Genomic DNA, 24543 nt, shown 5'->3' on the forward strand with positions numbered 1-24543 from the left:
ATCAATGGTTTTGAGACTAAAATAAAGTTTTAAAGCCCTCTGTACCAGTTTTAAAAGTGAGTTCTGGAGAGTGTATGGGCCCAGATTTTTTTTTGTGTTCTAAGGTTTGGTTCAGCCAAAGCAAAAGCAGCAGAATTGTGGTGAAAATTGAGGCAACATCAGTATTAAAGACAGAATGTTCATCCCATTTCTGTGGGGTGAATCCCACTGGAAGGATTAATGTGGGAATCAAAGAATCTCAGTGCTCTGATACAATGGGTGCTGAATATACAGAAAGACAAAGTTAGGTTTTACTTGTGTTTTTGGGGATGGTTTCTGACAGCTGAAGTCTGCATGTGAAATGAGAGGAAAACAAAAATTCAGTAGAAATGAGGGTGTGACAGAGTATTTATTTACAACTCAAGTACAATGGAAATGGAATTTTATGCAGCCTCAAGGACAGAGTTCTCTAATGCAGCTTTCCACAAAGCCAGAGTAGCTTTGGGTGAATTAGGTGTTGTCTCAAGAGTGTCAAGTCTACAAAGAAGTAATTGCTAGAACAGAGATTTTACAGAATTTGGATATGTTATGTGTTTTTCTGTGGCTCAAACTGTGAGTTTTTTAATCTCTCTTCACAAAAGTAAGTACATTCCTCTTTAACAGGGCTCTCAGTTCTCATTAAGCATCCACACAGAGTTAAGATTTAATCCAGTTATGCTTACTTCTTTTGTTGATGGAGGTCTTTGTAGCATCCTTACTCAAAAATAAATATGTGTATAGAAGAACAATGGGTAACTTGGATTTATATGCTTTCCAAAATCAGCACATTCTATGTTCAAGCATCTTCAATTCATTAACCAAGCTTAAAGTCCCAGTCTACTAAGAACAGTAATGCTGCGCTTAGAAATTTCTTCAATGATTTTTTTTTCTGCTTCATTTCGCATTTTGTCCCATGTTTTAAATTCAGAATGCTAAAAGATTTCTCTGACACTAAGGGAGTAACTGCAGGCATTTAGGCTTGAGAGGATCAGTTCAGCAAAATGAATGCATTATTCCAACTCACTGAAATATTTAGGTTGGATGGTTAAGCTAGACTTGCCCTGTTATCCGTAAATACAATTTTTTTTTCCTCTTAGAAAACATATTTTGGGTATGTAAATAAAGCTAAGCAAGATCTGTGATTTCCACTATCTATCAAATATTGATAGATAGTGATTTGATTTCCACTACCTATCAAATATTCAAGTTAAAGTCACAGGTACAATTAAATATAGGTACAAAACAGCATCATGCAGATGATATCTGTGATTTTTTTACTGTGCTTGAGTGTAAATTTTTATTAGTTTTTCATTCCCATCTCAGTTCCTGGAACACATTTCCATGTTGAATACAAATCCTGCTGTAATTTTGGATGCATGCTGTAGTCACTGCAACTCAAACCCCAGAATAACTGCTATGAGTAAATTGGAATAAATCATAAAAGTTTGGCTGATGTAAAGCATGGGATTAAAATATAAGTATGTAGCATAAAAATGGAAGTTTATATCATAAATGGATTTATCTGTGTATTGTGTTTTTTCAGGGTCTCTTGACAACTGGAGTAGAATTTGAGTCTCTGCCTGCTGCCCTTTCCCTCCCTGCAGAATCTGGGCTCTACCCTGTGACTCTGGTTGGAGTTCCCCAAACCACAGGGCAGATCACTGTCAATGGTAAGGGATGGCTCCACTCACCCTTGCTGGCAGAACAACCTGAGTTTTACACCCCTGTGGCTTGCATGGCTTTGTTTGCCACACGTGTGTTCACCACTCTGAATTCTCCTCAGTCAGGAAAAGAAAAAAGGAACACAGGGAATCTGTTCCCTTCACCAGGCTTCATTAAAAACAGCCTGATGAATCACTTGGCTGCAGCAGCAGTAACGAGCACATTCTTGGAGTATCTCATGTGTGAGAGGAAGAGGATAATGAACTCCAGCTCCCCTTTATTAATGCTTTCATTTGGAAAGCTTCTGAGGAGGATTACTGTAACTTTTTTCTTAAGAATGCAGAAGATAATCTTGCAGGTTTTTTTTTCCCCTTAATTAATCGTATTCATGTAAGATTACAGAAATTTTTGCAGATTGCTTCCGTGGAAACAATTTAGCCAGGGTGTATGGCCTGTTGCAGTCAAGATATCATTTCATTAATAAGCCAAAATAAAACTGTGTGTGTAGTAAGGAAGGAAATTAAAGAGCTTTTACAAAAGGCTAGCAGACCTAGAAAAGGAGGCATATGTGGAGAGGATGGATTCAACATGTAGTAGGAGTGAGTCATCTTATCAAATCACATTTTTAAATATGTCTTCCTGGAATGCAAAGTTAGGATACAGGATAAGAACCATTTTGGTAAAGCTAAGCTCTAAAAGAGGATGGCTTTGAACTTGAAAAAACTGTTTTCACTGAGTTCTTCTTAAGTGCTTTTGTGTCTGCTCATAAAAAAATTTTTCATGTGATTTTTTTTCTCAGAAACTATTTCAGTAAATAGCATCAAAGCATTCAGAACATTTGTACTGTAGTTGTCTCCTTTTGAGTTCCACATACTAAAAATGTATTGTAAGTAGAGGAGTTGATTTCTGTACTTGGCAGCTTTTTGTTTGTCAATGTATCAAATTTTCCTTCAGATATAACTCATAAATATTGCCTGGTAAGGAATCAGTGGAGAGGTATTTTTCTACTAAATTGAACTTTCAGAAGTTGTAGTCTTTCATGGCAGGTTTTTGTGTTTATGCATGCATATTTTTTCCATTAATAATTTCCTTTAGGATTCTTTTATCCTTCTGGATGTAGTTGAGATTCTTTCCTGTAAACATTTTTCTGAGGAAATAGGGAATGTGTGTTGAAGGTTGACATGTTTTATGTGCCCCAGGGAATTTGGTGACAGGTATAAAATGGTGTCTGTGCTATGACTTGTGATGTTGATCTCTGCAGAAGTTTCTAATGCACTGTAGAAATCAGAGGCTCTTTACAGTTTATTTTATTTTACATGCCACAGATGCAGAGGGGTGACCATGTGTTGTTTGTACATTGTCAGGTACTTATAAATGCTGTTTCAATGGTTTTGATAATACTGTACATATTATGTGTCCTGAGAAGATTTTCCTGTAGAGAAGGTGGTGGTTTGGGTACTTTCAGACCTGCCAGAAAACAGTACAATTTACAACATAACTGGTGTTTTCTTCTAAAACTCAGGTTATCATACTTCAGTTTTTGGAGTCTTCAGTGATTGTCTTCTGGATAATCTGCCAGGAGTGAAGACCAATGGCTGCGCTGTTGAAGTCATTCCAGCTTTGCCAAGGCTGCAGATCAGCACCTCCCTTCCAAGGTGAAAAATTAAATTAAATGATGATTTTATTAGGTTGTATTTAAGTGTTAGTCACATGCTGAATAAAAGCTTTTCCACCTGAGTGCATCATCTATGCTTGAGTAAAACAGGACATAATCTAAATCTCCATTATTTGCTTCAGACTACAGACCTGAGTTTTTTGTTTCAGTGCTTGAAATCATGGAATTTCACAGAAATATGCAGGAATAATTTTGCAATATTTTTTGTGCTCAAAACTTTGGTTTTTGGCAAAGAGGGATGTATCAAGCCAAGAATTCACTGTTTATATCTTAACAATCCAGTCCAGGCATAACTGTTAATTCAGATGAATTATCACAGTAGAAAGAAAGAAATAAGAGAGAAAAATACACAGAAGAACTACTAAGAAATACATGTACATTTATCACTAATAAGTACATGTACATTTATACAGTAACTGAAAACAATTTGTTTTCCTTTTTAGTATGCAATTCCATAATATTTTTGTCTCAATATGAGGGGAAATAAAGAAATTCCTTCTTCCCTTTCACTCCACATGCTCAAATTCCAGAGCCCTGAAATGCTAACAGTACATGACAGCACACATTCTGAATGATCAAAAAATACTTCAAGTCCTCATCACAGATCTGTTCTGAAAGACTGAAATCTGCTCCTGTTTGTGGAGGCTGCTTGTCTTGTGGTAAGGAAGGACAGGATCAAAGGGAAGGAGGGCAGGAATACCTGCAAAAAGAAGTGGAATTATTGGTCATTAATCTCAGTGACTTCTGACCTTGTATCCTCGATGCCTTCTGACCACTCTGCATCAGCACAGAAGGTGCAGTCAGGAGTGGAACCTCTGCCCGTCTGTCTTGTTCTGCAGCCTCCTTCCCTCATTCCTGCTCCAAAGAGTTCATCTCTAGGCACCGTTCCACCTTTCACACTGGGAATTTTTTCCCTGGATCCAGTGCTGTGAGGTTTCTGCCCTGCACTGTCCACTGAACCTGCTCCTTGTAGTGACCTGCTGTCACCGTCATGTTTTCTGGAAAAATCCCTTGCCCAGGATTTCTCTCCTGCCTGGGAAGCTGAGAAGCCTCAGAGAAAAAGGAAAACAATAATTATGTGATTTGCTTCTCCTGTGTTTTGCTGCTTTGGAATGTGTTTGGGCATTGTTTACCCACAGGTGATTGATTGTCTTCATGTGAATTGTTTTAACTTAATGGCCAATCACAGCCAAGCTGTGTCAGACTCTGGAAAGAGTCACGAGTCTTTATCTTTTAGCCTTCTGTCTGTATCCTTTCAGTATTCTTTAGTATAGTTTAGTTTAGTCTTCTTTAATATAATGTAGTATCATAAAATAATAAATTAGCCTTCTAAAAACATGGAGTCAGATTCATCATTCCTCCCTTTGTCTGGGAATCCCACAAATACAACAACCTGCTCTTGATTTTTTTTTTCCTTTCCCCTTCCTTACAGTTTTTGCAGGCATTTTAACAAGCTTTCAGAGTTAGACTATGTATTTTATATTGCTTGAAATCTTACTTGTCTTATGCATAAATGATTAATTTTGGTCCTCAATGATTCTAAAAATGGGAATGGAAAATATTATTTAGCATCTTCAGCAATAGTTTCTGAGTCTTCCAAAAATAGTGAATAGAGTAACCAGGACAGGTTTTTAACATTTTCATCATAATAATTTGTTTGTCACATTTTTAGGTCTGCTCATACACTTCAGCCTTCTTCAGGGGATGAAATCTCCACTAATGTGTCTGTCCAGCTGTACAATGGAGAGACCCAGCAGCTCATCATTAAATTAGAAAATATTGGAACAGAACCTTTGGAGAAACTGGAGGTGACAGCAAAAACAGTCAACACCAAGGGTGTGTATACTGATTTATATTGGGAAATATTTATCCTGACTTCTCTGTTGAAAGGGAGATTATTTGTGTTATACTTCTTTTAGGTCAGTTTAGAATAAATATCAGAGTCCCCATTACAGAGCTGAAATAATTAAGTTTGATTTTATTGTAGAAATATAGAAATGAAAGAGAATGTAAGAAAATGTAGAAAGATGAAGGAAATTCAGAACCATCTCTGTGTTAAAGAGTCATCTGCTTTTTGGAAATCTAAATTTAATTTCAGTGTTACTTGGGGAAAAATCCTGAGGCAATTACTTGTAATGAGGAAGAATCTTGGGTCGAAATTATTTTCTCCTTATGTCTAAATATGCTGATTAGTTCATTAAATAAATTACTATTAGCAGTAATGTTGTCCTACTTGAGGGAGTGGAAGCAAATAAACCTGTTTCTATCTTACTCAGTGAGCAGTAAGAAAAAAAATAGAGAGAAGACTTAAAAAGACAAGGCAATAAATAAAATAAGCTATTGTGAGTTAAAAGAATAATTGAAGCTCTGGATGAAATACAGCACATCCCCTGTGTACACATAATTCTCTTGAATTGCTCTGTCCATGTTAGTATTAAAAAGTGGTCTGATAGGTGAATCCTGCTTTTGTTTTGTGATGTATTTTTTTTTTGGTTTGTCCTCTGAGGGATTGTTATGAAAATGATGTTAACAGAAGCACTGCAGGTGACAAGCACAGAATCTTTACTGACAGTAGAAATACCTTATTTTATTGCAGGTTTTATTCTGTCAGTGCCAAAGCATTAAAATGCAGTGTGATACCTTGTGATTTCTGTTCATTTCAGTATTCAAGCTTGTGATTTTTTATAACAGAGTATCCCCTTCTCCACAACCTCAGAGAATAGGAGTTGCCAATCATCTCAAAATAGATTTTTGGTCTGAGACTTGTACCAGGAATAGTTTAGGAGTTGGAATGTATGATGACGTACAGTTCTTATTTCAGAAATTCCAACATGCTCCTCCTGGGCCAGGGGCTGCATGTATGGAATGGAGAAGCCAAATACAGCACTCAGGTGAAATGGAGAAATTTATGTATTAAATAGTGGAATATATGGGCCTGTGAGTCACATATTAATCAGAATTTTTGTACATAACATTCTACAGTTAATGGGTGCACAATGCTGAAAAAGAGACTCATGCCAACTTTAAAACCACCATCTCTCCATGACAACTTTTGTTAAAGGCAGTGGGGTAAAAGGAGAATTGTTGATACACTCACCTCTCAGTTCAGTAAAACTTTTAACTTTATTTCATCCTGTATTTTTTTTCTCTCTCAAAGATGTTTGCAATGAAGCCCCTTTGTGTATTTGACTGTGTCTTTAATCTTATTAGGCATGATAACTATCAGAAAAAGGAAAATTTCTGATGAGTAAACTATAAGCATGCATACTCAAAAAATGCAACTTAAGTCCCTCTCTCAGAAAAACAGAAGTAAATTTTAAGAGGCACTGAATGATATTTGTTCTGACAGTGTGAGAACTGTGCCATCAGAATCATGCAATCAGAAATGTCTGTGTGGGCAGGGACCTCTGGAAATCATCTTAACCTTCTTTTGAAAGCAGGACTTAAGGTGATCCAGGGTCCTGTCAAGCAGAATGTTCAGTTTCTTGCATTGTCTCACAGAAGTGAAATGCACCCCTGTATTTGGAACTGTGTGCTTGAGATGATCTGTGTTATTGGAGGAAAAAAAGAAACTTGTGTGACTTTTTTAATGACTGCTGTGGAAACACTGTAAAGCACTAGAAAAGGCTAATTAGAAGAACTAATAGTCCACATGAAGCATACAATAATTATGTTATTTCAAATGTGATTGTGTGCAGGTGTTGGAGAGTATCATAGAATCAGTCACTGAATGGCTTGGGTGGGAAGGGACCTTAGAGACCTTGGACTTCAGTTCTCCTGTCATGGCCAGGGACACCTTCCACTATTCCAGATTGCTCAGAGCCCCATCTAGCCTGGCCTTGAACATTTCCAGGTATGGGGCAGTCACAGCTTCTCTGGGCAGCCTGTGCCAGGGCCTCACCACCCTCGCAGGAAAGAATTTCCTCTCAATGCTTAAGCTAAACTTGTCCTCTGTCAGTTTGAAGCCATCCCCCCTTGTTCTGTCACTGCATGCTCTGTCCAAAGTCCATCTCCAGAGCTCGTGGAGCTCCTTTAGGCACTGGACAGAGCTTTAAGATCCACCCAGAGCCTTCTCTTCCCCAGGATGAACAACCCCAGCTCTCTCAGTCATCACAGCAGAGGTTCTGTGATCAACTCAGTGGCTCCCTCGGGACTTTTTCCAACAGGGCTTTCTTGTGTTGGGGATGGACTTTTGCCTTTTCTCATGGGCTCTCTTCCATTTGAGTTATGACCCTAAATTGATACAAATGGATGAGGCTGGGCTGACATTCCAGTGAGATGGGATTCTGGTGGCCAACAGGGAACCAAAGGTTTGTAATGTCAGCAGCTCCTTTTGCTCAGTGAATACATGCATGGAACTCCTGGGGACTGGGCATCAAACCATCTCAAACAGCCACACAAACTCTTGGTGCTCCACATCAAGTTGAGAGCATCTGCAGGTGTCCATGGTGTGTTAAGAAGTTTTCCCTTAGTTGTTCTGTACTGAAATGTGCCTGTTCAAAGTGCTCAAGGTGTCCTTGAGAGCTGGTGGTCACCTGTATTTGCCTGACCACAGCTTGCCAGTCAGCTCAGGAACCCATGAGAAGCTTTGGCCAATTCAGCCAAACACAAAGAGCTTTCAGTCATCTTTTGTTACACCCAATTTCCTTTGGTTTTTTGTCTTGGCAGTTGTGAATCCCTTGCAGCTGCTGCCTGCCTGACCCATTTCCCTACTTTCTGTTTCTGGAGCCACAGCTTTTAGCACAAAGATGAGTGCTGTAAATGGCAAACATTCTCTTTTTTACTGATGTTGGATTTATAGCCAGTCACTGTCCTTGAGGAATCCAACTCCTCTGGCATTGTTGTGGGTGATGTCATGTTAATGAGAACCTCTGGAGGTAAGATTTTCACACTTGCCTTCCTTTACCTCTCTTCTGTCACCATCAGGGGCAGCTCTGTGGGTTTTCCACTCTGGCCCTCAGATAAATAAGAGTTTGCAGCTCCCCTTGTGCAGTTGATAAAGGACATCCCAGGGTTCTGAGTCCTTCAGCAGCTCTGTGTTACAGAACAGATCCTGAGGCACATCAGCAAGAGGGAGTTGTCATGCTGCCACAGCAGTCATGTCTGTCATGGCTTTTAGTGTCTCACTGCACCCCTGAGCCAGGCTGGGCCATCTGTAGGTTGGATATCGCATGTCCCTGCTGCCAGGGTCAGCTCTGTGTCACCTTACACTGTCCCTCACCAGGTCAGACAGTTTAATCCTTTTTTTGGAAAGATGACCTGTGCAGAGCTGGATGCTTTCCCTTTGGCTGCAGTCAGCTTTTTTTAGAGGCTTGTTGTGTCTCAGATAAGGGAGTGCAGTCCAAATGCTGTGATAAACCAACTATTTGATCCACTGAGGGGCAAATATAACCTTGGTGTTTTCAGACTTGAGACTTGAGAAGAGCCCACTTGGCAATCTCAGCATGAGTGGTGAGCCCAGATACACACATGGAATGAACCTGGATGAAGCCAAATCCTCACTCATCTTTCCCAGCAGTGACAGACCTCAGGAATTTAAATGTAGAGAAACAGGTTCACCTGTCCAGCTGCATTCTTCCCATGGCCTTTGAGCACATCTGCCAGAGCACAAATGAAAAATCTACTCTGAGGTTCAGGAAGAATTGTGAATATCCAGGACTAGATCTATTTCCATTTTTGATAAAGAAAACTCGGTAAATTCTTTCACATTGGAGTTGGGCTATTGGGGTGGGTTGGCCCTGGCTGGATGCCAGACACCATCAAAGCTGCTCTGTCACTCCCCTCCACAAATGGCCAGGGAGAAGAAAATACAATGAAAGTCTCATGGGTTAAGGACCAGGAGAGATCACTCAGTGATCATTGTTTGTAACAGGTAAAACAGGCTCACCTTGGGGATATTAATTTAATTTTATTGCTAACAAAATTGGACAGGATAATGAGACGTGTAAAATATATATTGAAAATAGATATTCATATATATTAAAATCAATTAGAAAATATAAAAATTAATATAAAATATATATTGAAAGTAAAATATGTCTTGAAAACACTTCCCCCCACCAGTCCCTCTTTCCCAGGCTTTCCAGGAGGGGCTTTGGGGGTTGCTCTCAGTTCATCTCATGTTGGTCCAGCTGCTGTTCAGGGGGAGGAGTCCTTCCCTGGGCTGCAGGGGAATCTCAGCTCTGGCACCTGGAGCATCTCCTGCCCCTCCTTCTCCACTGACCTTGGTGTCTGCAGAGTTGTTCCTCTCACATATTCTCACTCTGCTCTGAACACAATTGCTTCTGTGCAATAACTTCTTTTCCTTCCTAAATGTGTTATCTCATTGGAAAGAGCATAACAAGTCCTGCAGGTTCATTTCTATCCACCAAGTCTAGGAGAAGTTAAAATGTGTGAATGGCAATGCCTGTGCATTTAGAACTGATAGTTATTTTGAGTTTATAACCTATAGCAAAAAGCCAGATTTACCAGGGGATTTAAGATTGAAAAGAATTGAGGTTCTTGTGTTGTCAGAAGACATTTCTACCAAGTTTCTCTATGTAAAATGTCACTGTGGACTTTTTCTTTGGCAGACCTTAAAATCTGTTAGAGTGGTCTAGGATGACCCAAAGTTAGTTTCTGGGTAAGCTTTTATGTGATATTTGTTAGGATTTTAGTGATTTAGCACCCAGTAAAATGAAACAGGTTGCCATTTACAACTCCTGATAACAGTTGCTTGTAACTTGTTTGCTAAACACAAATTTTGGGCTTGAGAAAGAGCTGAATGCCGGCTTGCCCCAGTTCAGCCTGCCACTGAACTGAGATGTCTGAAGCCAGAGTAAAATTCACTGTAATGCTGATTACTGAACAAGGTCAACATTGTTAAACTATAACCAAGTGTCAGATAAATATAAATTAGCTGTTTCTCCACATCTACAGCTTAGCTTTTAGCTCCAGCATTTAGATCTTATCTTGTAATTACTGGTGTTAATTAGAAAGTATCTGCAAGGGCTGTTCTCACTTCAAAAATCTTTTCACTTGTAATGTCTTCAAATAGATCTCTTAATGAAAACACATTTTGGAAAGAGTTTGGTGCTCCACTGCTTGGGATATGTCCTTCTTTGTTTAAATTGAGGGAAAACACTCCTTAAGCATATTGAATTTTACTTTACAGGAGAAGGGGATAGAGAGTGCCATACTTACTAACTTGCTTTTTTTTCATGAAAGTAGAAGAAAATGATCAGAATGGTGATATGGTTCCAGCTAAATCATTAGGTGGGGTGGAAATGAGTTCAAGGAAATAATTTTTGGGAGGATTTTTTATTTTTATCTTGTCTTTTTTTTTTTTTTTTTTTTTAATAAAGAAATCTTTACTATTGATTTGCTGGGGAAAGACACAAGACAACATCTGGTGCTCTGTGAGAAGAGTGTCTTTCAAGCAAAGCTTTTATTGTTTATGTAGAAGTTAATGGAAAAAATATTCTCTTTATTTTCTTCTTTTCCTAGAAAGGGAAACCAAAGGTTCCTGTGCAAATCAACATGATTTGGACATAATTTGGAATTCTGATTGCTGCTTTTGAAAGATCCTTTATTCCAGGTTGTGGTAGTTGAGGGAGTCTGCCCTCCCTGTTCCCTCACATGTGGATCTTAGAGGGTGGTTTTGGAAAGGTTCTGAAATCACAGCAGATTTTAATTACCTTGCTCTTACCAAGCAGCCTGGGCAGATGTAGAGAGGAACTGTGTGACTTTCTGTGGTCCCTGTTATGCAAAGCTCTGCTCAAAAGGTGTTTAAATCAGCTTTTAGACGAATTCTCCAATATACTTTGGAGATAACGTGCATTTCTATAACAAATCAATAAACATATTTTTAGGGCTCTCCCAGCCAAACATCATGATTATTTATTGTACCAATTGACTTTCTTGTAGCATTTAGCATTGGCTGGTCTTGCATATAGGGATGAATTTATGAATGGGGTGGGTTGACCCTGGCTAGAACTGAGGACCCAGTGTAGATGAACAGTAAATTCTGGGGTTTTCCCCCCTTGTATAATGTTCTGGCATGAGGAAGGACTTAATAATTACATTAATTACTTAATAATTATTTTTTCCCCTATATCAAGTGGACAAATGGCAAATAATTTATTAAACAAATTTTCTTTTGTCAACAATTAATCCTGTCTGGCATCCTTAATGACTGGGTCTTATAAAAATCGGCTTCTGAGCTTTAAGAAAGGACTTTATAAAAGGATGAAGGCCAGTACCCTTCTTAGCCTTCTCTATTGCTCAGTAAATAACTGAAGAACGATGTTACAGCTGTTTCAGAATTTCAGCTGATTAAGTTTGGGTTATTTTGATGAAAAGTGCTCTGCATTCATGTGACACCTCCTGAGCTGAACTGTGTAGGATTCCAAACTACATGAACATTTAGAACCCCTGCAGGCTATATTTAAAGTTTATATTTAATGCTGCCTATTGTGCAGTTTTTTTTTTTTTTTTCTGGTAGTGATGTTCTTCACTTAAATTCATATTTTGAGCTTTGTGATCTGTGTGATTCCTGGTCAGTGTCAGTACCCAGTAACTTCTGTATCTTTCTAGTGCTACATTAATTTTAATACATTAATTCTGAATATTTTAGATTTTAAACAGGACATGACAGATTGGTTAGTACTCTCTACAGCAGTTCAAAACTGAAACTTCCTTAATGCAGGGCTTATGCTTATGAAATATTTACTTATTTTGCTACAGAGAAGCTGTATGGAGAGTTCTTGAGTTGGAATCTAGAAGACACCCTCTGCCAGTTCCCTCTAAAACCTGGAAAGATTGCAACATTTGTTGTAAACATTAAAGTGAAGCTGGACTTTTCTTGCCAAGAAAACCTTCTGCAGGATCTCAGTGATGGTGAGTTTTTCATTTCTCCTTGCTTAGGAGGGTTTATGTGCTGCTGGAAACACTTTGCTAACTGCTGTGCCCTTTGTGTTAAACTGATTTGTGATGTGGCTGCATGTTTGAGTATTTGTGTCTTGTAAAGCACAGTCAACCCCTGGCTGAGCTCTGCAGATTGAAGGGTGAATTTTTGAGAGAGCTGTGGGCATGAGAGTCTGGCCCAGCTTCTCCATCATAAGACCATGCCCTGCTGTCTTTTAAAATATTTTTGACAGTGGTTTTGAGGTGTCTCTTTTAATCCTTACCTTATGGGGGTAAAGAAAAATAATTCACAAACATTAGTGGGGTTTAAAGAAAAATAGCATTGAGTTGATTATTTAATTATCCGGGATTGCAGAATTCTTAATAATTGCTGAGTGCAGTTTTGCCTAAAGTGACAGATTGAAATTTAAGGCAGAATCCCCCTAATATTTGTACTGCAGAGAAAGTGCCATGTGTTTAAACTTATTTTGAATAAAAGGAAGCTGCAGTGTTTGCTTCTATTAGAATTATTTGGAATTACAGGTACCAGATACTTGTAATAAGGATTTCCTTTTTATAATAAACACACAGTCTTTCTGGAGTAATTACTCTACTCTGTATTTTTTTCTTTGTCTGATATGTTTGCACTGATTAAATTACCTTGATAAAACAAGACAGTCCTGTATTAAAAACTCTTTTTTATTTGGATTTTTTCCCAGGATCCACTTGCAGGTCTGCATTACCTTTATAAGTAATCTTTCACTACAGAAGAGTACAACAAAATTACATGCAGAGCTTATTCAGGTTGAATAGGAATGATTTCTTTGAGTTACCTTGCAAATGCATTTAGACAAAAATTATAGTAGTTGTTAGTAATGATTGAAAGATTTTGGTTTTGAAACCTCCCTAATGTAAAATATAAAGATACTTTAAAAATATTTTAGAACTTTACTGCACAAACTCCACAGTGTTGTTACACTGCAGTTCAGTTTAGAGCTTGTGGAAAATGCTGGTAGTGAAAGGAGAGCCCACTCTGACATTGGGAAATACAGGTGCCAGGGAATTGAGACTTTGAGGAATTCCCCTTGATGGCAAGTGAGATTTCATAGTAAATATTGATATATAGATATATAAGCATACAAGTATATGGAAAATTTCCTTCCTTTGCCCAGTGTCCAAAATGCTTTGAAGCTGCACTTGTCCAGGAGCTTTTCTGATGAAATAACATAAACCCCAACTATTCTGTAGGAGGTGAAGATAACACACTTCATGGTATGGACACTGAACACTTGTGGGATTTGGGATTTGGATTTTGGTCTCTGTTTACCTACATCCAGCTCTTATGGGACCACAGATGAACAAAATCTTTGAACACCATTTTTACCCTACTACTCCCTCCTGCCTCTCTGAGGGGTTGTGCAGCAGAAGCAATTCAGCCTTTCCTCATTTAGTGATGATAAAGGAGTAGGATCCATTCCTTCTTTGTTGGAACTATGGTATCTGTGGGTGCTGTGCATTCTCTGTCCTTTGAAAGTGTTATTAGGATGCTAAGTATATTGAAATTTGAGTTGCTATTTTATATTTTATGTATTGCTTTGAACTTTCCAAATGCTAAAGTTTCCAAAGAGGAGGTAAGAGCCTGATGGGAAGAACAGTAAAGAGCTGGAAAATCAATGGCAACTATGACAAGACTTTTAATCATAGGGTACTGTGGTACCTTTTCCTTTTGAAGACCAACCACATTTACAATGATGTTCAAAATACTTTTGTCTCTTAAAAGCAATGTCTTTAGTAGGGCAATTTTTACTTCCATGTCTTTCATTTGCTGCTGGAATTGTTTCCTTTTGCACTGTTTGTAATCAGGACATGCTGCAGAAGGGATAAATTACTGATGTTTTTGATGATACACATTTATCCAATTGGAAAGTAAACCAAGCTCTCAATCTGAATTGCTGAGATGTGTTGATGGTGTGCTGCCTCACAGGGAAAAATGTTGGGTGTTTTTCCAGATTGAAGGAAGCAAAACCATGAGTACATGACATCAGTGACCATCCAGCCAATATCCTGACTGTAACAGTGGCTAAGAACAGATTCCAATGGGATAATACAGGAAAATTTGTGCACTAACTTCTGTTTTCCTCTAGGCCTCTAACTATTAGCTTAGGAGCTTCCAGGGCTGAATATGGTTTCTCTGGTTCTAGGCACTTTTACTCATCCTTAGTGGGATAAAAATCTCCATTCTTCCTGTCAGCTCTTCACAACATTCCATGGCAAGAAGAGTCACAGCTAAATTACTTTTTAGCAGCTTTGCACTTACTGGTGGCCTTGTGTTCCCAGGTTTTTAATTGCATGAGAGAGGTAACAGGACATCTTCCAAACATGGTTCCTGCAGTGATCTGATGCATTTTCCCAGGGTATTGTCACAGCAGACTGGGGGTTTCTAACTGCTGAGGGTTTGGCTGTCCCTGTTATAGGAACTGTTCCAATGTCAGTCTTGTCCCTTTTGAACTCTCATTTCTGTCAATTTGAGGGAGGCTTTACACAGTGAAAGCTGATCCGTGTGTTCATGTGATGACCTAATGGTGCTCTTTGTTTTATATTACTTGCCTTACAATCATGGGATTATGCACAATTTATCATTTGCTTTTTTGACTGAGCATTGATTTGGGAGATTCATGAATGTGTGAACCACAACTCCATGATCTTGCTTGTCAACAGAAATGATATCCTGAGAGCCTCTTTCTGCATGTATAAGTTTAGGGTTCTTTCCCCCCTTTTTATTTATGCTGAATTTTGTCATTTTATTGGATGTTGGTCTTTTCTCCCAGGTAACAAAAGGCAAGATGAGAGGAAATGGACTCAAGTTGCAGCAGGGGATGTGTAGATTGGATGTTAGGAAACATTTCTTCACTGAAATGGTTGGAAAACGTTGGAACAGGCTGCCCTGTTCACCAGCCTCACCAGCCCTGAAAGTGTTCCAAAAAAAGTGCAGATGTGGCACTTGGGGATGTGGTTTAGTGGTGAACATGATGGAGGTGCTGGGCTGAGAGTTGATCAAGGATGATCTTCAAGGTTTTTTCCAACCTTAACAATTCTGTGATCCCATGTCTTAAAGCCAGTTGACCAAGATTTGGGAGATCCATGCAGGGAGATCCATGTTTGCTACAAATCTTAGTGAAATTTTGGATCTCTTGTCAGCTGGATGGTTCGGGGCTCCTCCTCTGGCTGAGAAGGTCAGCATGGGCATTTAATTTAATTAAATTAGGTTGTTACACTGGGTGAGGCAGGGGGAAGCCCTTGGTCTGCTTGGTACAGCCAGGTGCAAGGAGCTGAAGCACTGAGATCTCTGTCACCTGTTAAGGTGACTAAAAAGGTCAACAGGATATTCACATTATGAGCATAATGAATTCCCCTTTCCAGCTATTATACAGTTTCTGAAATTCTGCATTTCCCTGACACTAAAAATGGGGTGAGAACAAAAGGTGCTCTTTCTCTACTGTATTGTACACAGTGACTCGTTTGAGGTTTTTAACAAAGCTCCTGTTAGGTGGGGACAGAGTTTTTTAAAGTTAATGAATTAATTTGCAATGAATACTTCATTATGTAGAATGTTAATGTTCATTTATTCCCTGTATAGGGAACCTAAAGACAAGTGTGAGAATATTTAAATTCATAAACTCATCAAAGGAACTAATTAATTACACATTGAGAGAGAAGCAAATCTGTGCCTTAAGTCTCTCCTTCCCTTCTCTTGATGCCTGGAGAGGCTGCCTAGAACAGAGGCTAGACAGAGTTAAAGGAATAAACCAGGGATTCATTAAAAAGGCCTTTAAAGGAAACACCTTGGAGAGTGCAAGAGCCTGGCCATGGCTCCACCCAAGATGGACTGTGAGTAATGAATTTTCACACTTTTAAAAGTTTTGGCCCATTTATATATTGGGGTTAATTGTCCAATTACAGCTTCAGGTTATGAAGTCCCATCCTCCCAGTGTGCTCTCCTCAATTCCCTGTTGTTTGCACTTTTTGGGCCTGAAGCTGCAGTGGTGTCCTTGGTTCTGGGGCTGGAAAAGGATTGTTTTGTCTGACTGAGCTGTGAGGAGAACTTGCTAACACTTTATATGAAGTTCAGAGTTATAAACTAATGTCTACAGAATCTGGAAATATGAAAGCTAAAACTTGAGGCATCACTCCTTTTTCCAGGGGGAAAAACGTTGCAGAGCAATAATAGCATATTTCTAGGAGCACAAATCTTGAATATTTTTAACATTGGTATGCAAGACCAGTGAATTTTTCATACTCCCTTTGTTGTTTTTCTGCTTTAATGTCCAGATTTTATCTGCTTTAAAATGTCCCTGCACTTATACAATGTACAGACAAAGCTTTTTTTTTTTTTTTTTTGTTTGTTTGTTTGTTTGTTGGAATGATACCTTGTTTGGAATTTAAATGCTTTCTTGACAGTTCTTCCAAGAAACTAAGTAGCCTGGAGGACTCTATTAGGATAATGGTATCACTGGTGATGATGATGGGGTCCTCAGAGATGTTGCAGTATTATCATTTCCATGTTACTCTGCTTAGTAGCCTTTATTACATTTAATTATTCTGAGTATTCTTTTGAAGTGACTTCATTTCTAAGAAGTTTTTTTTTTGTCTCTGCAGTTTGAAGATACCAGTTTGGATGTACTGTTGAAATGAGCAAATTAGGTTTTTTTCCCCTTTTGTTCTGTTTTTTAAAAATACAGATGCTTCTGTGTCCTCCATAAATTCATCGCTGTGTAACTTTAAAAAATATTCTTAATATTTTTGAGAACTACAGAATTCTTCTTGAATTCCAGCTTTAGTGCTTATGGAAGATAAGGTGCCCTCTTCTCTTCCCCCTGCACATTAAACCAGATAAATCATCTTGTCTCATGGTTTGACTAATACAGAGTGGGATTTTTTAACAGTATCTAAGTGCCATAGTACTCCAGCCACTACAAATACACAGACAGCTTGTGTTTCAGACCCCAAATCTTTACAATGTAAATAACTAAGACAAACATGAGGCAAATAACAATAAATTGATTATTGGCACATACAGGCCAATAAACCTTCCATCCTTTTATACTGGTCCTTTGCTGAGGCACTTTATTTTAGCATCTAATGTAATCTGCATACATAATCTCTAGTTTTATTATGAACTTCTTTACACTTCATTTGTTCTCTTTCATTGCATTCACACTTATTGTAAATTTATCTTCCAATTTTAGTTCAGTTCAACAACCTCAGGACATAAATCCTTGCTTACAGTGCATTTGTTATTGTTAATTATTATCTTCAAAGGTAATGGAGTTTCAAAGAAGAGCTCAAGTCTGGTTCATGTTGGCTGAGGCAGAGCTGCTGCATTCCCAGGAACTTTGCCTGGAGTGCTGCTGCCTGGGCTCCCTCCTGTGATGGTCCTGAGCACATTTTGGACAGAGGGAAGGAGCTGCATCCCAGTGCCCACCTGAAGTGTGAAGGGTGCATTATATTGCCTCAAACTCTCTGTGCTCTGGTGTTATTCTGCTCTTTGTTGCTGCACACAGCAAGTTTCTAGAATTCTGCACACATCATGAGAATACAGTTCTCTTTTTCTAGGGGGAAATAAAAGAAAAGACATTCAAGTTCAGCAAGCAGAGTCTGTCTCTTGTCTCGAGGTTTTTTTTTCCCTGCATGTTTAAAGAACTTCAAAGCTGTTACAGTGTTCTTATGAGATATTGCCTAGCAAGAGGTTTTTGTTTTGAAATTTCAGTCAGGCAAGAATTGACAAAATAAACAAATGGGTTGAAGTGGCATTTAGTTTTCATATGTTATGATCAAGCTGTGTACTTTGCAAAAACTCCATGATTTTGTGACATAGCATCATAGAATGGTTTGGGTTGGAAGACCTTGTCAAGATCATCTCATTCCACCTCCCTGCCATGGGCAGGGACACCTTCCACTATCCCAGGTTGCTCCAAGCCCTGTCTAACCTGACTTTGAACACTTCCAGGGATGGGGCACCCACAAATTCTCTGGGCAACTTGTGCCAGGGCCTCATCATGCTCTGGATAGAATTTCTCCTTGTCAGTTTGATGCCACCCTCATCTTGTCTTATCATTCCATGGCCTTGCAAAAAGTCCCTCTCCAGCTCTCTTGGATCCCTTTTAGGCCCTGGAAGGGGCTCTGAGTTTTCCCCAGAGCCTTTTCTTCTCCAGGCTGCACAGCTCCAGCTCTCCCAGCCTGTCTCCAGAGCAGAGGCATCCCAGCCCTTTGAGCATCTTTGATGCCTGCTTTGGAACTGGTCCAGCAGCTCCAGATCCTTTTGATGTTGGGAGCCCCAGAGCAGAGCAGAGGGGCAGAACCCCCCCAGAAACATCCCTGGGCTGCAGGAGGGATCCTGCTCCAGGCCAGCAGCCCCTCCTGCCCTCCCTGGATGGGCTGCCCAGGGTGGTGGCGGAGCCCCCATCCCTGGAGGTGTTTCAGGAAGGGCTGGACGTGGCACTCGGGCTCTGGATGTGGTGATGTCTGGTCATAGGCTGGACTCCCTGATCTCTGAGGCCTTTTCCGACCTGAATAATTCTGGGATTCCTCCTCCTCCTGCCCCTCTCAGGGTCCCTGTGCTGCTTTTGAGGAAGCTGCAGGAAGCAGGGCTGCACTGCTGTTGGATTGTATGAAATTCTCCTGGACAAAAGCAGCATTTCAGCCTAAAACCTTCCACAGTTTCCATTTTGGGTGTCATGGAATTGCCTGGACACTGCCTCAGAATCCCAACTTTTGTGGTGTCACTGGAACAGTTTTAAAATGTTTCCTTTCTATGGGGTTTGGGACCTCCATGGCTGTGATGTCCCCAGTTTGATGCTTACTCCCATTCTGGATACAGGCGCACACAGGATGACAAAGATACAACACAACAACTTAACAGCTTCTTTACTGCCAACTTGAAGGTAAATAAACTTGAAGGTAAATAAATGCACTGCAGCACATTTGGGGTCCTCAACCCAAAAACTCTAAGCACAAATTTAAAATGTTTGAAAATTACTTGTTTAATCAAAAGAATTAGAAGAACAAGAGAATTAAAACAAGGAAGCTTTAACAGACAGTAAAAATGGATCCATTTTTGGGTCAGGCCAGTGGTCCTTGCACAGCACAGTGTGACACAGGACAGGAGCTGTCCCCTGCCACCCCTTCCTTCTGTGCTCATTGTAGTTCCACAGGTTTAACTCCCTGAATGTACTTCCCTCATCCAAGTAAGAAATTTTGTGGGATTCTTCTGTGCAGAGTGCTGGGAAAGTGGCTAATGAAGTTAAATTGACAATTTACTTAACATTTGATAGGAAAGAGGAAATGCTGGTAGGAGATTTTGCTCTGTTGTGACAGCAGTGACTGGGATGTTGGAAAGGCAAGCTGTGTTTTTGCAGTTACCATGGGAAAAGTGTTGGTCATAAGCTGTTACCATGGAAATATTCAGTGTGGATTGTTGAAATTAGGAAAATTTCTGGACAGAGTGGAAAGATAATTATACTTTTTATATAGTACAAGGCTGCTCAGGATGTTTGACAGTCGGGATTGACAAAAGAAAACTATGGAGGATTTAACATCTTCACCTCTCTGAACTTCATGAGAGAAAATAAAATGTATGAAATCTCAAAAAATATAAGTATCAATAATGTAAAACTTCTGGAGAACTGCTTCATTGGTGCTCAGTGTTTTCTCCTGCCATCATTAAGTTCTGCAGCCTAGCAGGGTTTTTAACAGCATTTTCCCCCATTCTGACTATTTAATGTATTGCAGGGGAGCTGAGCAAGGTCTTTTCTCCCATTGCTGCCTGATCAAAGAAGAGGAGAAACAAAATAATTTAAAAAAAATAGTTGTTTGTGGTAGAAAATTATTTTTTTTGTCCTCTGGCAGAGAAGTTGCCTTGAGCAGTCCAGGCTGAGAAGGGCTGAGTCATTTACAGCATCACAAAGTGCCTGGCACTGGTTCTGGGCAAGTGCCACAGACTGGAGACAGAAAGTTCAACCACTACCAAGTTACCTTGGACTTCCCTTTCATCCTGATGTCTCCCTTGCTAGAAAACTTCCTTTTTCAGATACAAATTAGAGAGTTAAAAATGTTTTCTTTCCAGAGAAAATGTTTAAACGATTGTTTTTTCTTCCCCCCACCCCACTGTAGAAATTAAAAATAAAATGGGATTTTAAAAGATAAAGTAATTAAGAAAGGCATTAGCTGTATCTCTGTGATGTTTTAGGTATTATCTATTCTTCTCTCAAAGAAATAAAGCTCATGCCATATAAGAAGTGGAAAATGTGACTAATGCCATGCAGGTTTTCATACTTGGTTCCTTTCATGTTTTAATTTGCAATTTTATGCACCAGTCAGTGTCAGTTTTTGTTCTAAATATAGAACTAGTGAAAATCATTCATCAGTTGGAGAAGAATATTTTTCCTCAATTAAAACTTCTAATTTTCATTTTGAAAGAGCAGCTTGCAAAGCCTGTGATCAAATGTAGTTCTGTATTTATTTCTGTGTTTTGTCTTTTTCATGGTCCTGCTGCATTGCATGGGCAGGATGCTCTCACCTCCTGTCCTGCTCTCCCCCAGGGACTGATAGAATTTTTTTAGGATATTTATTCAGTGGTAAGGTGAATTTTAGAATTATTTAGTGAAGGAAATTGCAAGTAAGGGAATATGGGAATAATCCCTTTGTTTTCTCCTTTGGATACCTGTGAAGTTTAATGAAGCAAAACCCTTACATGTTCCATCTTGTCCTTGTGATTTCTTCTTTTGAGGAATGTATCTTCAGCTCTTCAGCATGTCCAGATTTCATAGGAGCAATTTAGGAAATTTGTTTGGATTTTGTGTCACAATTTGTGTGTTCAGCTCTATGTCTCTGCTGCTGTACATGAGATTTTGCTTGTATTTAGTTGGTGTTTGTGGATTGCACTTGCTCTGCACAGCATCAAGGATCAAAGTATTTCTATTCTTTGGATGTAAATAATAACAAATAGTGAATCTATTTTTACTGTTTGTTAAAGCTTCCTTGTTTTAATTCTCTTGTTCTTCTAATTCTTTTGATTCAGCAGTAATTTTCAAACATTTTAAATTTGTGCTTAGAGTTTTTGGGTTGAGGACCCCAAATGTGCTGCGGTGCATTTATTTACCTTCAAGTTACACCTTGTTGGCAGTAACAGAAGCTGTTAAGTTGTTGTGTTGTATCTTTGTCATCCTGTGTGTGCCAGTACCCAGACTGGGAGTGAGCACCAAACTCTCAGGACATTCCTCTCAGGGTATTTTTAAGCTTTTTTGTTGACTCATACAATGGAAACCTTAAGTTTCCATTCTGCCTCCTTTATATGTGAGAACTATTTAATCTATTTTTGCATTAGTAGATGTACAAAATATGACATCTCTATTTTCTGTCATTTTCCACAATATACACTTTAAAAAGAAATCCTTGTACCAGAAATTAATTTAAGGATCTTAAGGAGCTGATAGGATCACACTGACATGGAAAACCACAAACTTTGATTTTTATTTTAATACTGTAAATGTTAAAAGTAATTTTATATTATTAACCTGACATCTCTATTGTGATTATTTCAAATGCAGTTTCCATCCTTCCCCGTGATATTCACTGAGTTTTTGGTGTGGTCAAGTTTGATTATTTTTGGTGTCCCGGGAGAAACAGCCAAATAATCTTTGTTTTTTGTTTTGTCTTTTTGTGTAAAAGGTTAATATAAATTTTGTGTCTTTTCTCTCCCTTTGATAATAAGATATAATATTAATTGGAACAAAACATAGCATGAGACAAGCAAAAGTAATTCTCTTTGTTCTGTTTTCCAGATGGAATCAGTGTCAGTGGACTCCCACTCTCCAGTCCTTTCAGGCAGGTTGTCAAACCAAGAGTGGAGACCAAACCTCTTAATCCCCAGGAAAGCAGCAAAGTTGGCGATTTCAGTCACGTCAAGGTAGGGGAATGACACCAAAATAAGTAAAACCTGTGATTTTTTAGTTGTACTGTGCTATGGTTTGTTGTGTGATTAAAAAACAAAGGTTTCCTTGTCTCATAAATATTTCCCTTTGGTTTCCTTTAGCACAGCTTGATGTTCTGTGTTTGGATTGTTATATTAGAGCCAACAAACAAAAAAGGTGAAGAAAGATCAGGCTAAGAGTGGAAATTGCAGAGCTGGCTGTCCCTGTGGTGTACTGGGGGAGCTGTCAGCTCACCTCATGGTGCTTTCTCAAGCTATTTACTCTGTAGGAAGGTGCTTCTCTGTGAATTCTTGGCTTTCTTGCAGTGAGGTTTTTTTTAGTGATGTTCCTACAAGTAATAAAACAGAATAGTTGAGAGAGTCAAAGGAAAAGTAAAGAAAAGTAGCAGGGTAGAAGAAGAGTTGTGTAGGTGGAAGCTGCACTGTGCTTACCAAATCTGCCCTGGCCTAAGCTGCTCTTTGCTTTTCTGGGGCAGATCTTACCTGTTGAAAGTGTAAAATTGTTGTTTAGAGCATGAAATAAATTTAGCCTCATAATGGCCAGATTTGAAGATATAATTTGAGATGAAAATAAGAAAGATTGTAAATAATGGACTGCAGCACTTCATTGGTCTCTTCCCAGCTTTTGGTGAATGTTGTGTTGTGTTCAGTATTTGTAACATTTCCTGCACAGATCCATGTTCTGCATCAGCTCATCCTGTCAGGAATTAGAGTGAGTGTTATATGTGGCAAAATTTGGCTTTGTGTGTGTTTGGCTGAGAAGCAAACACAGGCTCTGCTTTTCTCAGTGACTTGCTTTGCCTGTGAATTTGATACCTCCACAGTTCACAATTCTATCTGAGCAATTAACAGGTGAAGCTGTTAATTTGTAAATGTGTTCCTTTTGGATCATTAGCACTGTTAATTCATCATCAATTGATTCTGCAGCACAGGAAAGGTCTTAGCAAAATTACTCAAGTCTTTGTTTTTTATGACATAGTAAGGTGTTTCCCAATTGTTTACAAATGTAAATGAGCATGATTGAGGAAATAATTTGCTATTTAAGTGAACAAAATGTCTAGCATTAATTAAGTTCAGAGATTTGTGTAGCATGTCTGACCTGTAGACACTTCTCGGTTACAGCAGCAATGGGAGTGTTACTTCAAGATAGGACTAAAAAATCTAGAAATGCAGAAGTTTGTTCCAAGTACAAAAGAAAAAAGCATTTTGGTGCACTTTTTGCTTGTCAATCAGTTGTCCTGGCAACCAAGAAGTTGCAGGTTCCCAATGATCTGTGTGATAGTATTAGAAGGATATTGAAGGGGTGTAAAGCAGAAACTTGGTTTTTAGCATGTGTAGAAAAACTGTGGTGGGAAGGCACATGCCGGATCCTGTTGCCAGGGTTATGGAATGAATTTTGATTTAATTGGTATTTTGTGATGGAAGAACCATTCAGATGATCAAAACTATGTTGAGTAGGGAATACACATTCCAACAGCACCAAAGATTCTTTGCTGAGTAAATTTCTCTGTGTCCTGAGCCTGATGAGCATCACTGCTGTACAGAACCTGTAGCATGCTTGGAGTTTGTCCCAATTAAACTACTATAAACCAATAACTGGATCTGCTTGGATTAAAAATGCCTATGGAGCTCAAAACTATTTAGAACTATGCTAAAAATGTTTTTTGATTCACTGGGCTGTGCACATAATTAACTCTCTACGTACATGGACAGACATAGTGGGTAGTGGGTAAATGACCAGAAAAAATGACCTGTTCTAAGTGAGGAGATGTACTTGCCCCTTTAGGCAGTCATTCTGTGATAATGTGGATTTCTGCTTGTGGCTTCTGTTTTGACACTGCTCTTTAGTAGGAAGCAGCATAGGAACCACCAATAGCTTAAAATGAAAGCCAGATAAATTCCAAACCACAGATAACAGGGAGTTACTGTAAACAATCCAGTCAATTAAGAATTTATAGATATCATTAGAATGTTCTGTGATCCAGTTGTCTTGGCTGAGTTTTGAGGAATTTGCTGCAGTTTTGGATTTGAGTCTCTCTGGTTTAGACTGGGTGTCTTTGAGTACATGAATTATGTTCATTGTCAAATGCTTTTGCTCAGACATTGCTGTGTGAAATGAAACAAGCTGGGATCTGCACATGAGAGAGGATCCAAGATTCCCTTTGATGCTGAGTCTCAAAATGTTTGATATTTATGAACCTTTTTGAGTTCCCTAGAACCTCCTTAAAAGATCCTTGAGTTTTTCCCTATGGCAGCAGAACAAATCTGGATTTTTGAGCTGTTTGTCCCTCACAGAGCAGTTTGGGATGAGCTGTGG

At 39.0% G+C, this 24543-nt stretch overlaps 1 protein-coding gene across 2 annotated transcripts in view; it reads left to right on the top strand.

Annotated features, from left to right (window-relative positions):
• Positions 1-24543, top strand: part of TRAPPC9 (trafficking protein particle complex subunit 9) — a 449801-nt gene that overhangs the window by 56023 nt on the left and 369235 nt on the right. For both annotated transcript variants that reach the window (XM_054295480.1, XM_054295472.1), the window contains exons 13-17: positions 1562-1688; positions 3203-3335; positions 5028-5191; positions 12080-12232; positions 22078-22202. In XM_054295480.1, the coding sequence (XP_054151455.1) occupies positions 1562-1688; positions 3203-3335; positions 5028-5191; positions 12080-12232; positions 22078-22202 (702 nt within the window). The remainder of the gene's footprint in view (positions 1-1561; positions 1689-3202; positions 3336-5027; positions 5192-12079; positions 12233-22077; positions 22203-24543) is intronic.

Source organism: Melozone crissalis, unplaced genomic scaffold (assembly GCF_028551555.1).
Source record: "Melozone crissalis strain CALT ecotype California unplaced genomic scaffold, PUWL_Pcris_2 ptg000002l_1, whole genome shotgun sequence".
NCBI classification, from domain to species: domain Eukaryota; kingdom Metazoa; phylum Chordata; class Aves; order Passeriformes; family Passerellidae; genus Melozone; species Melozone crissalis.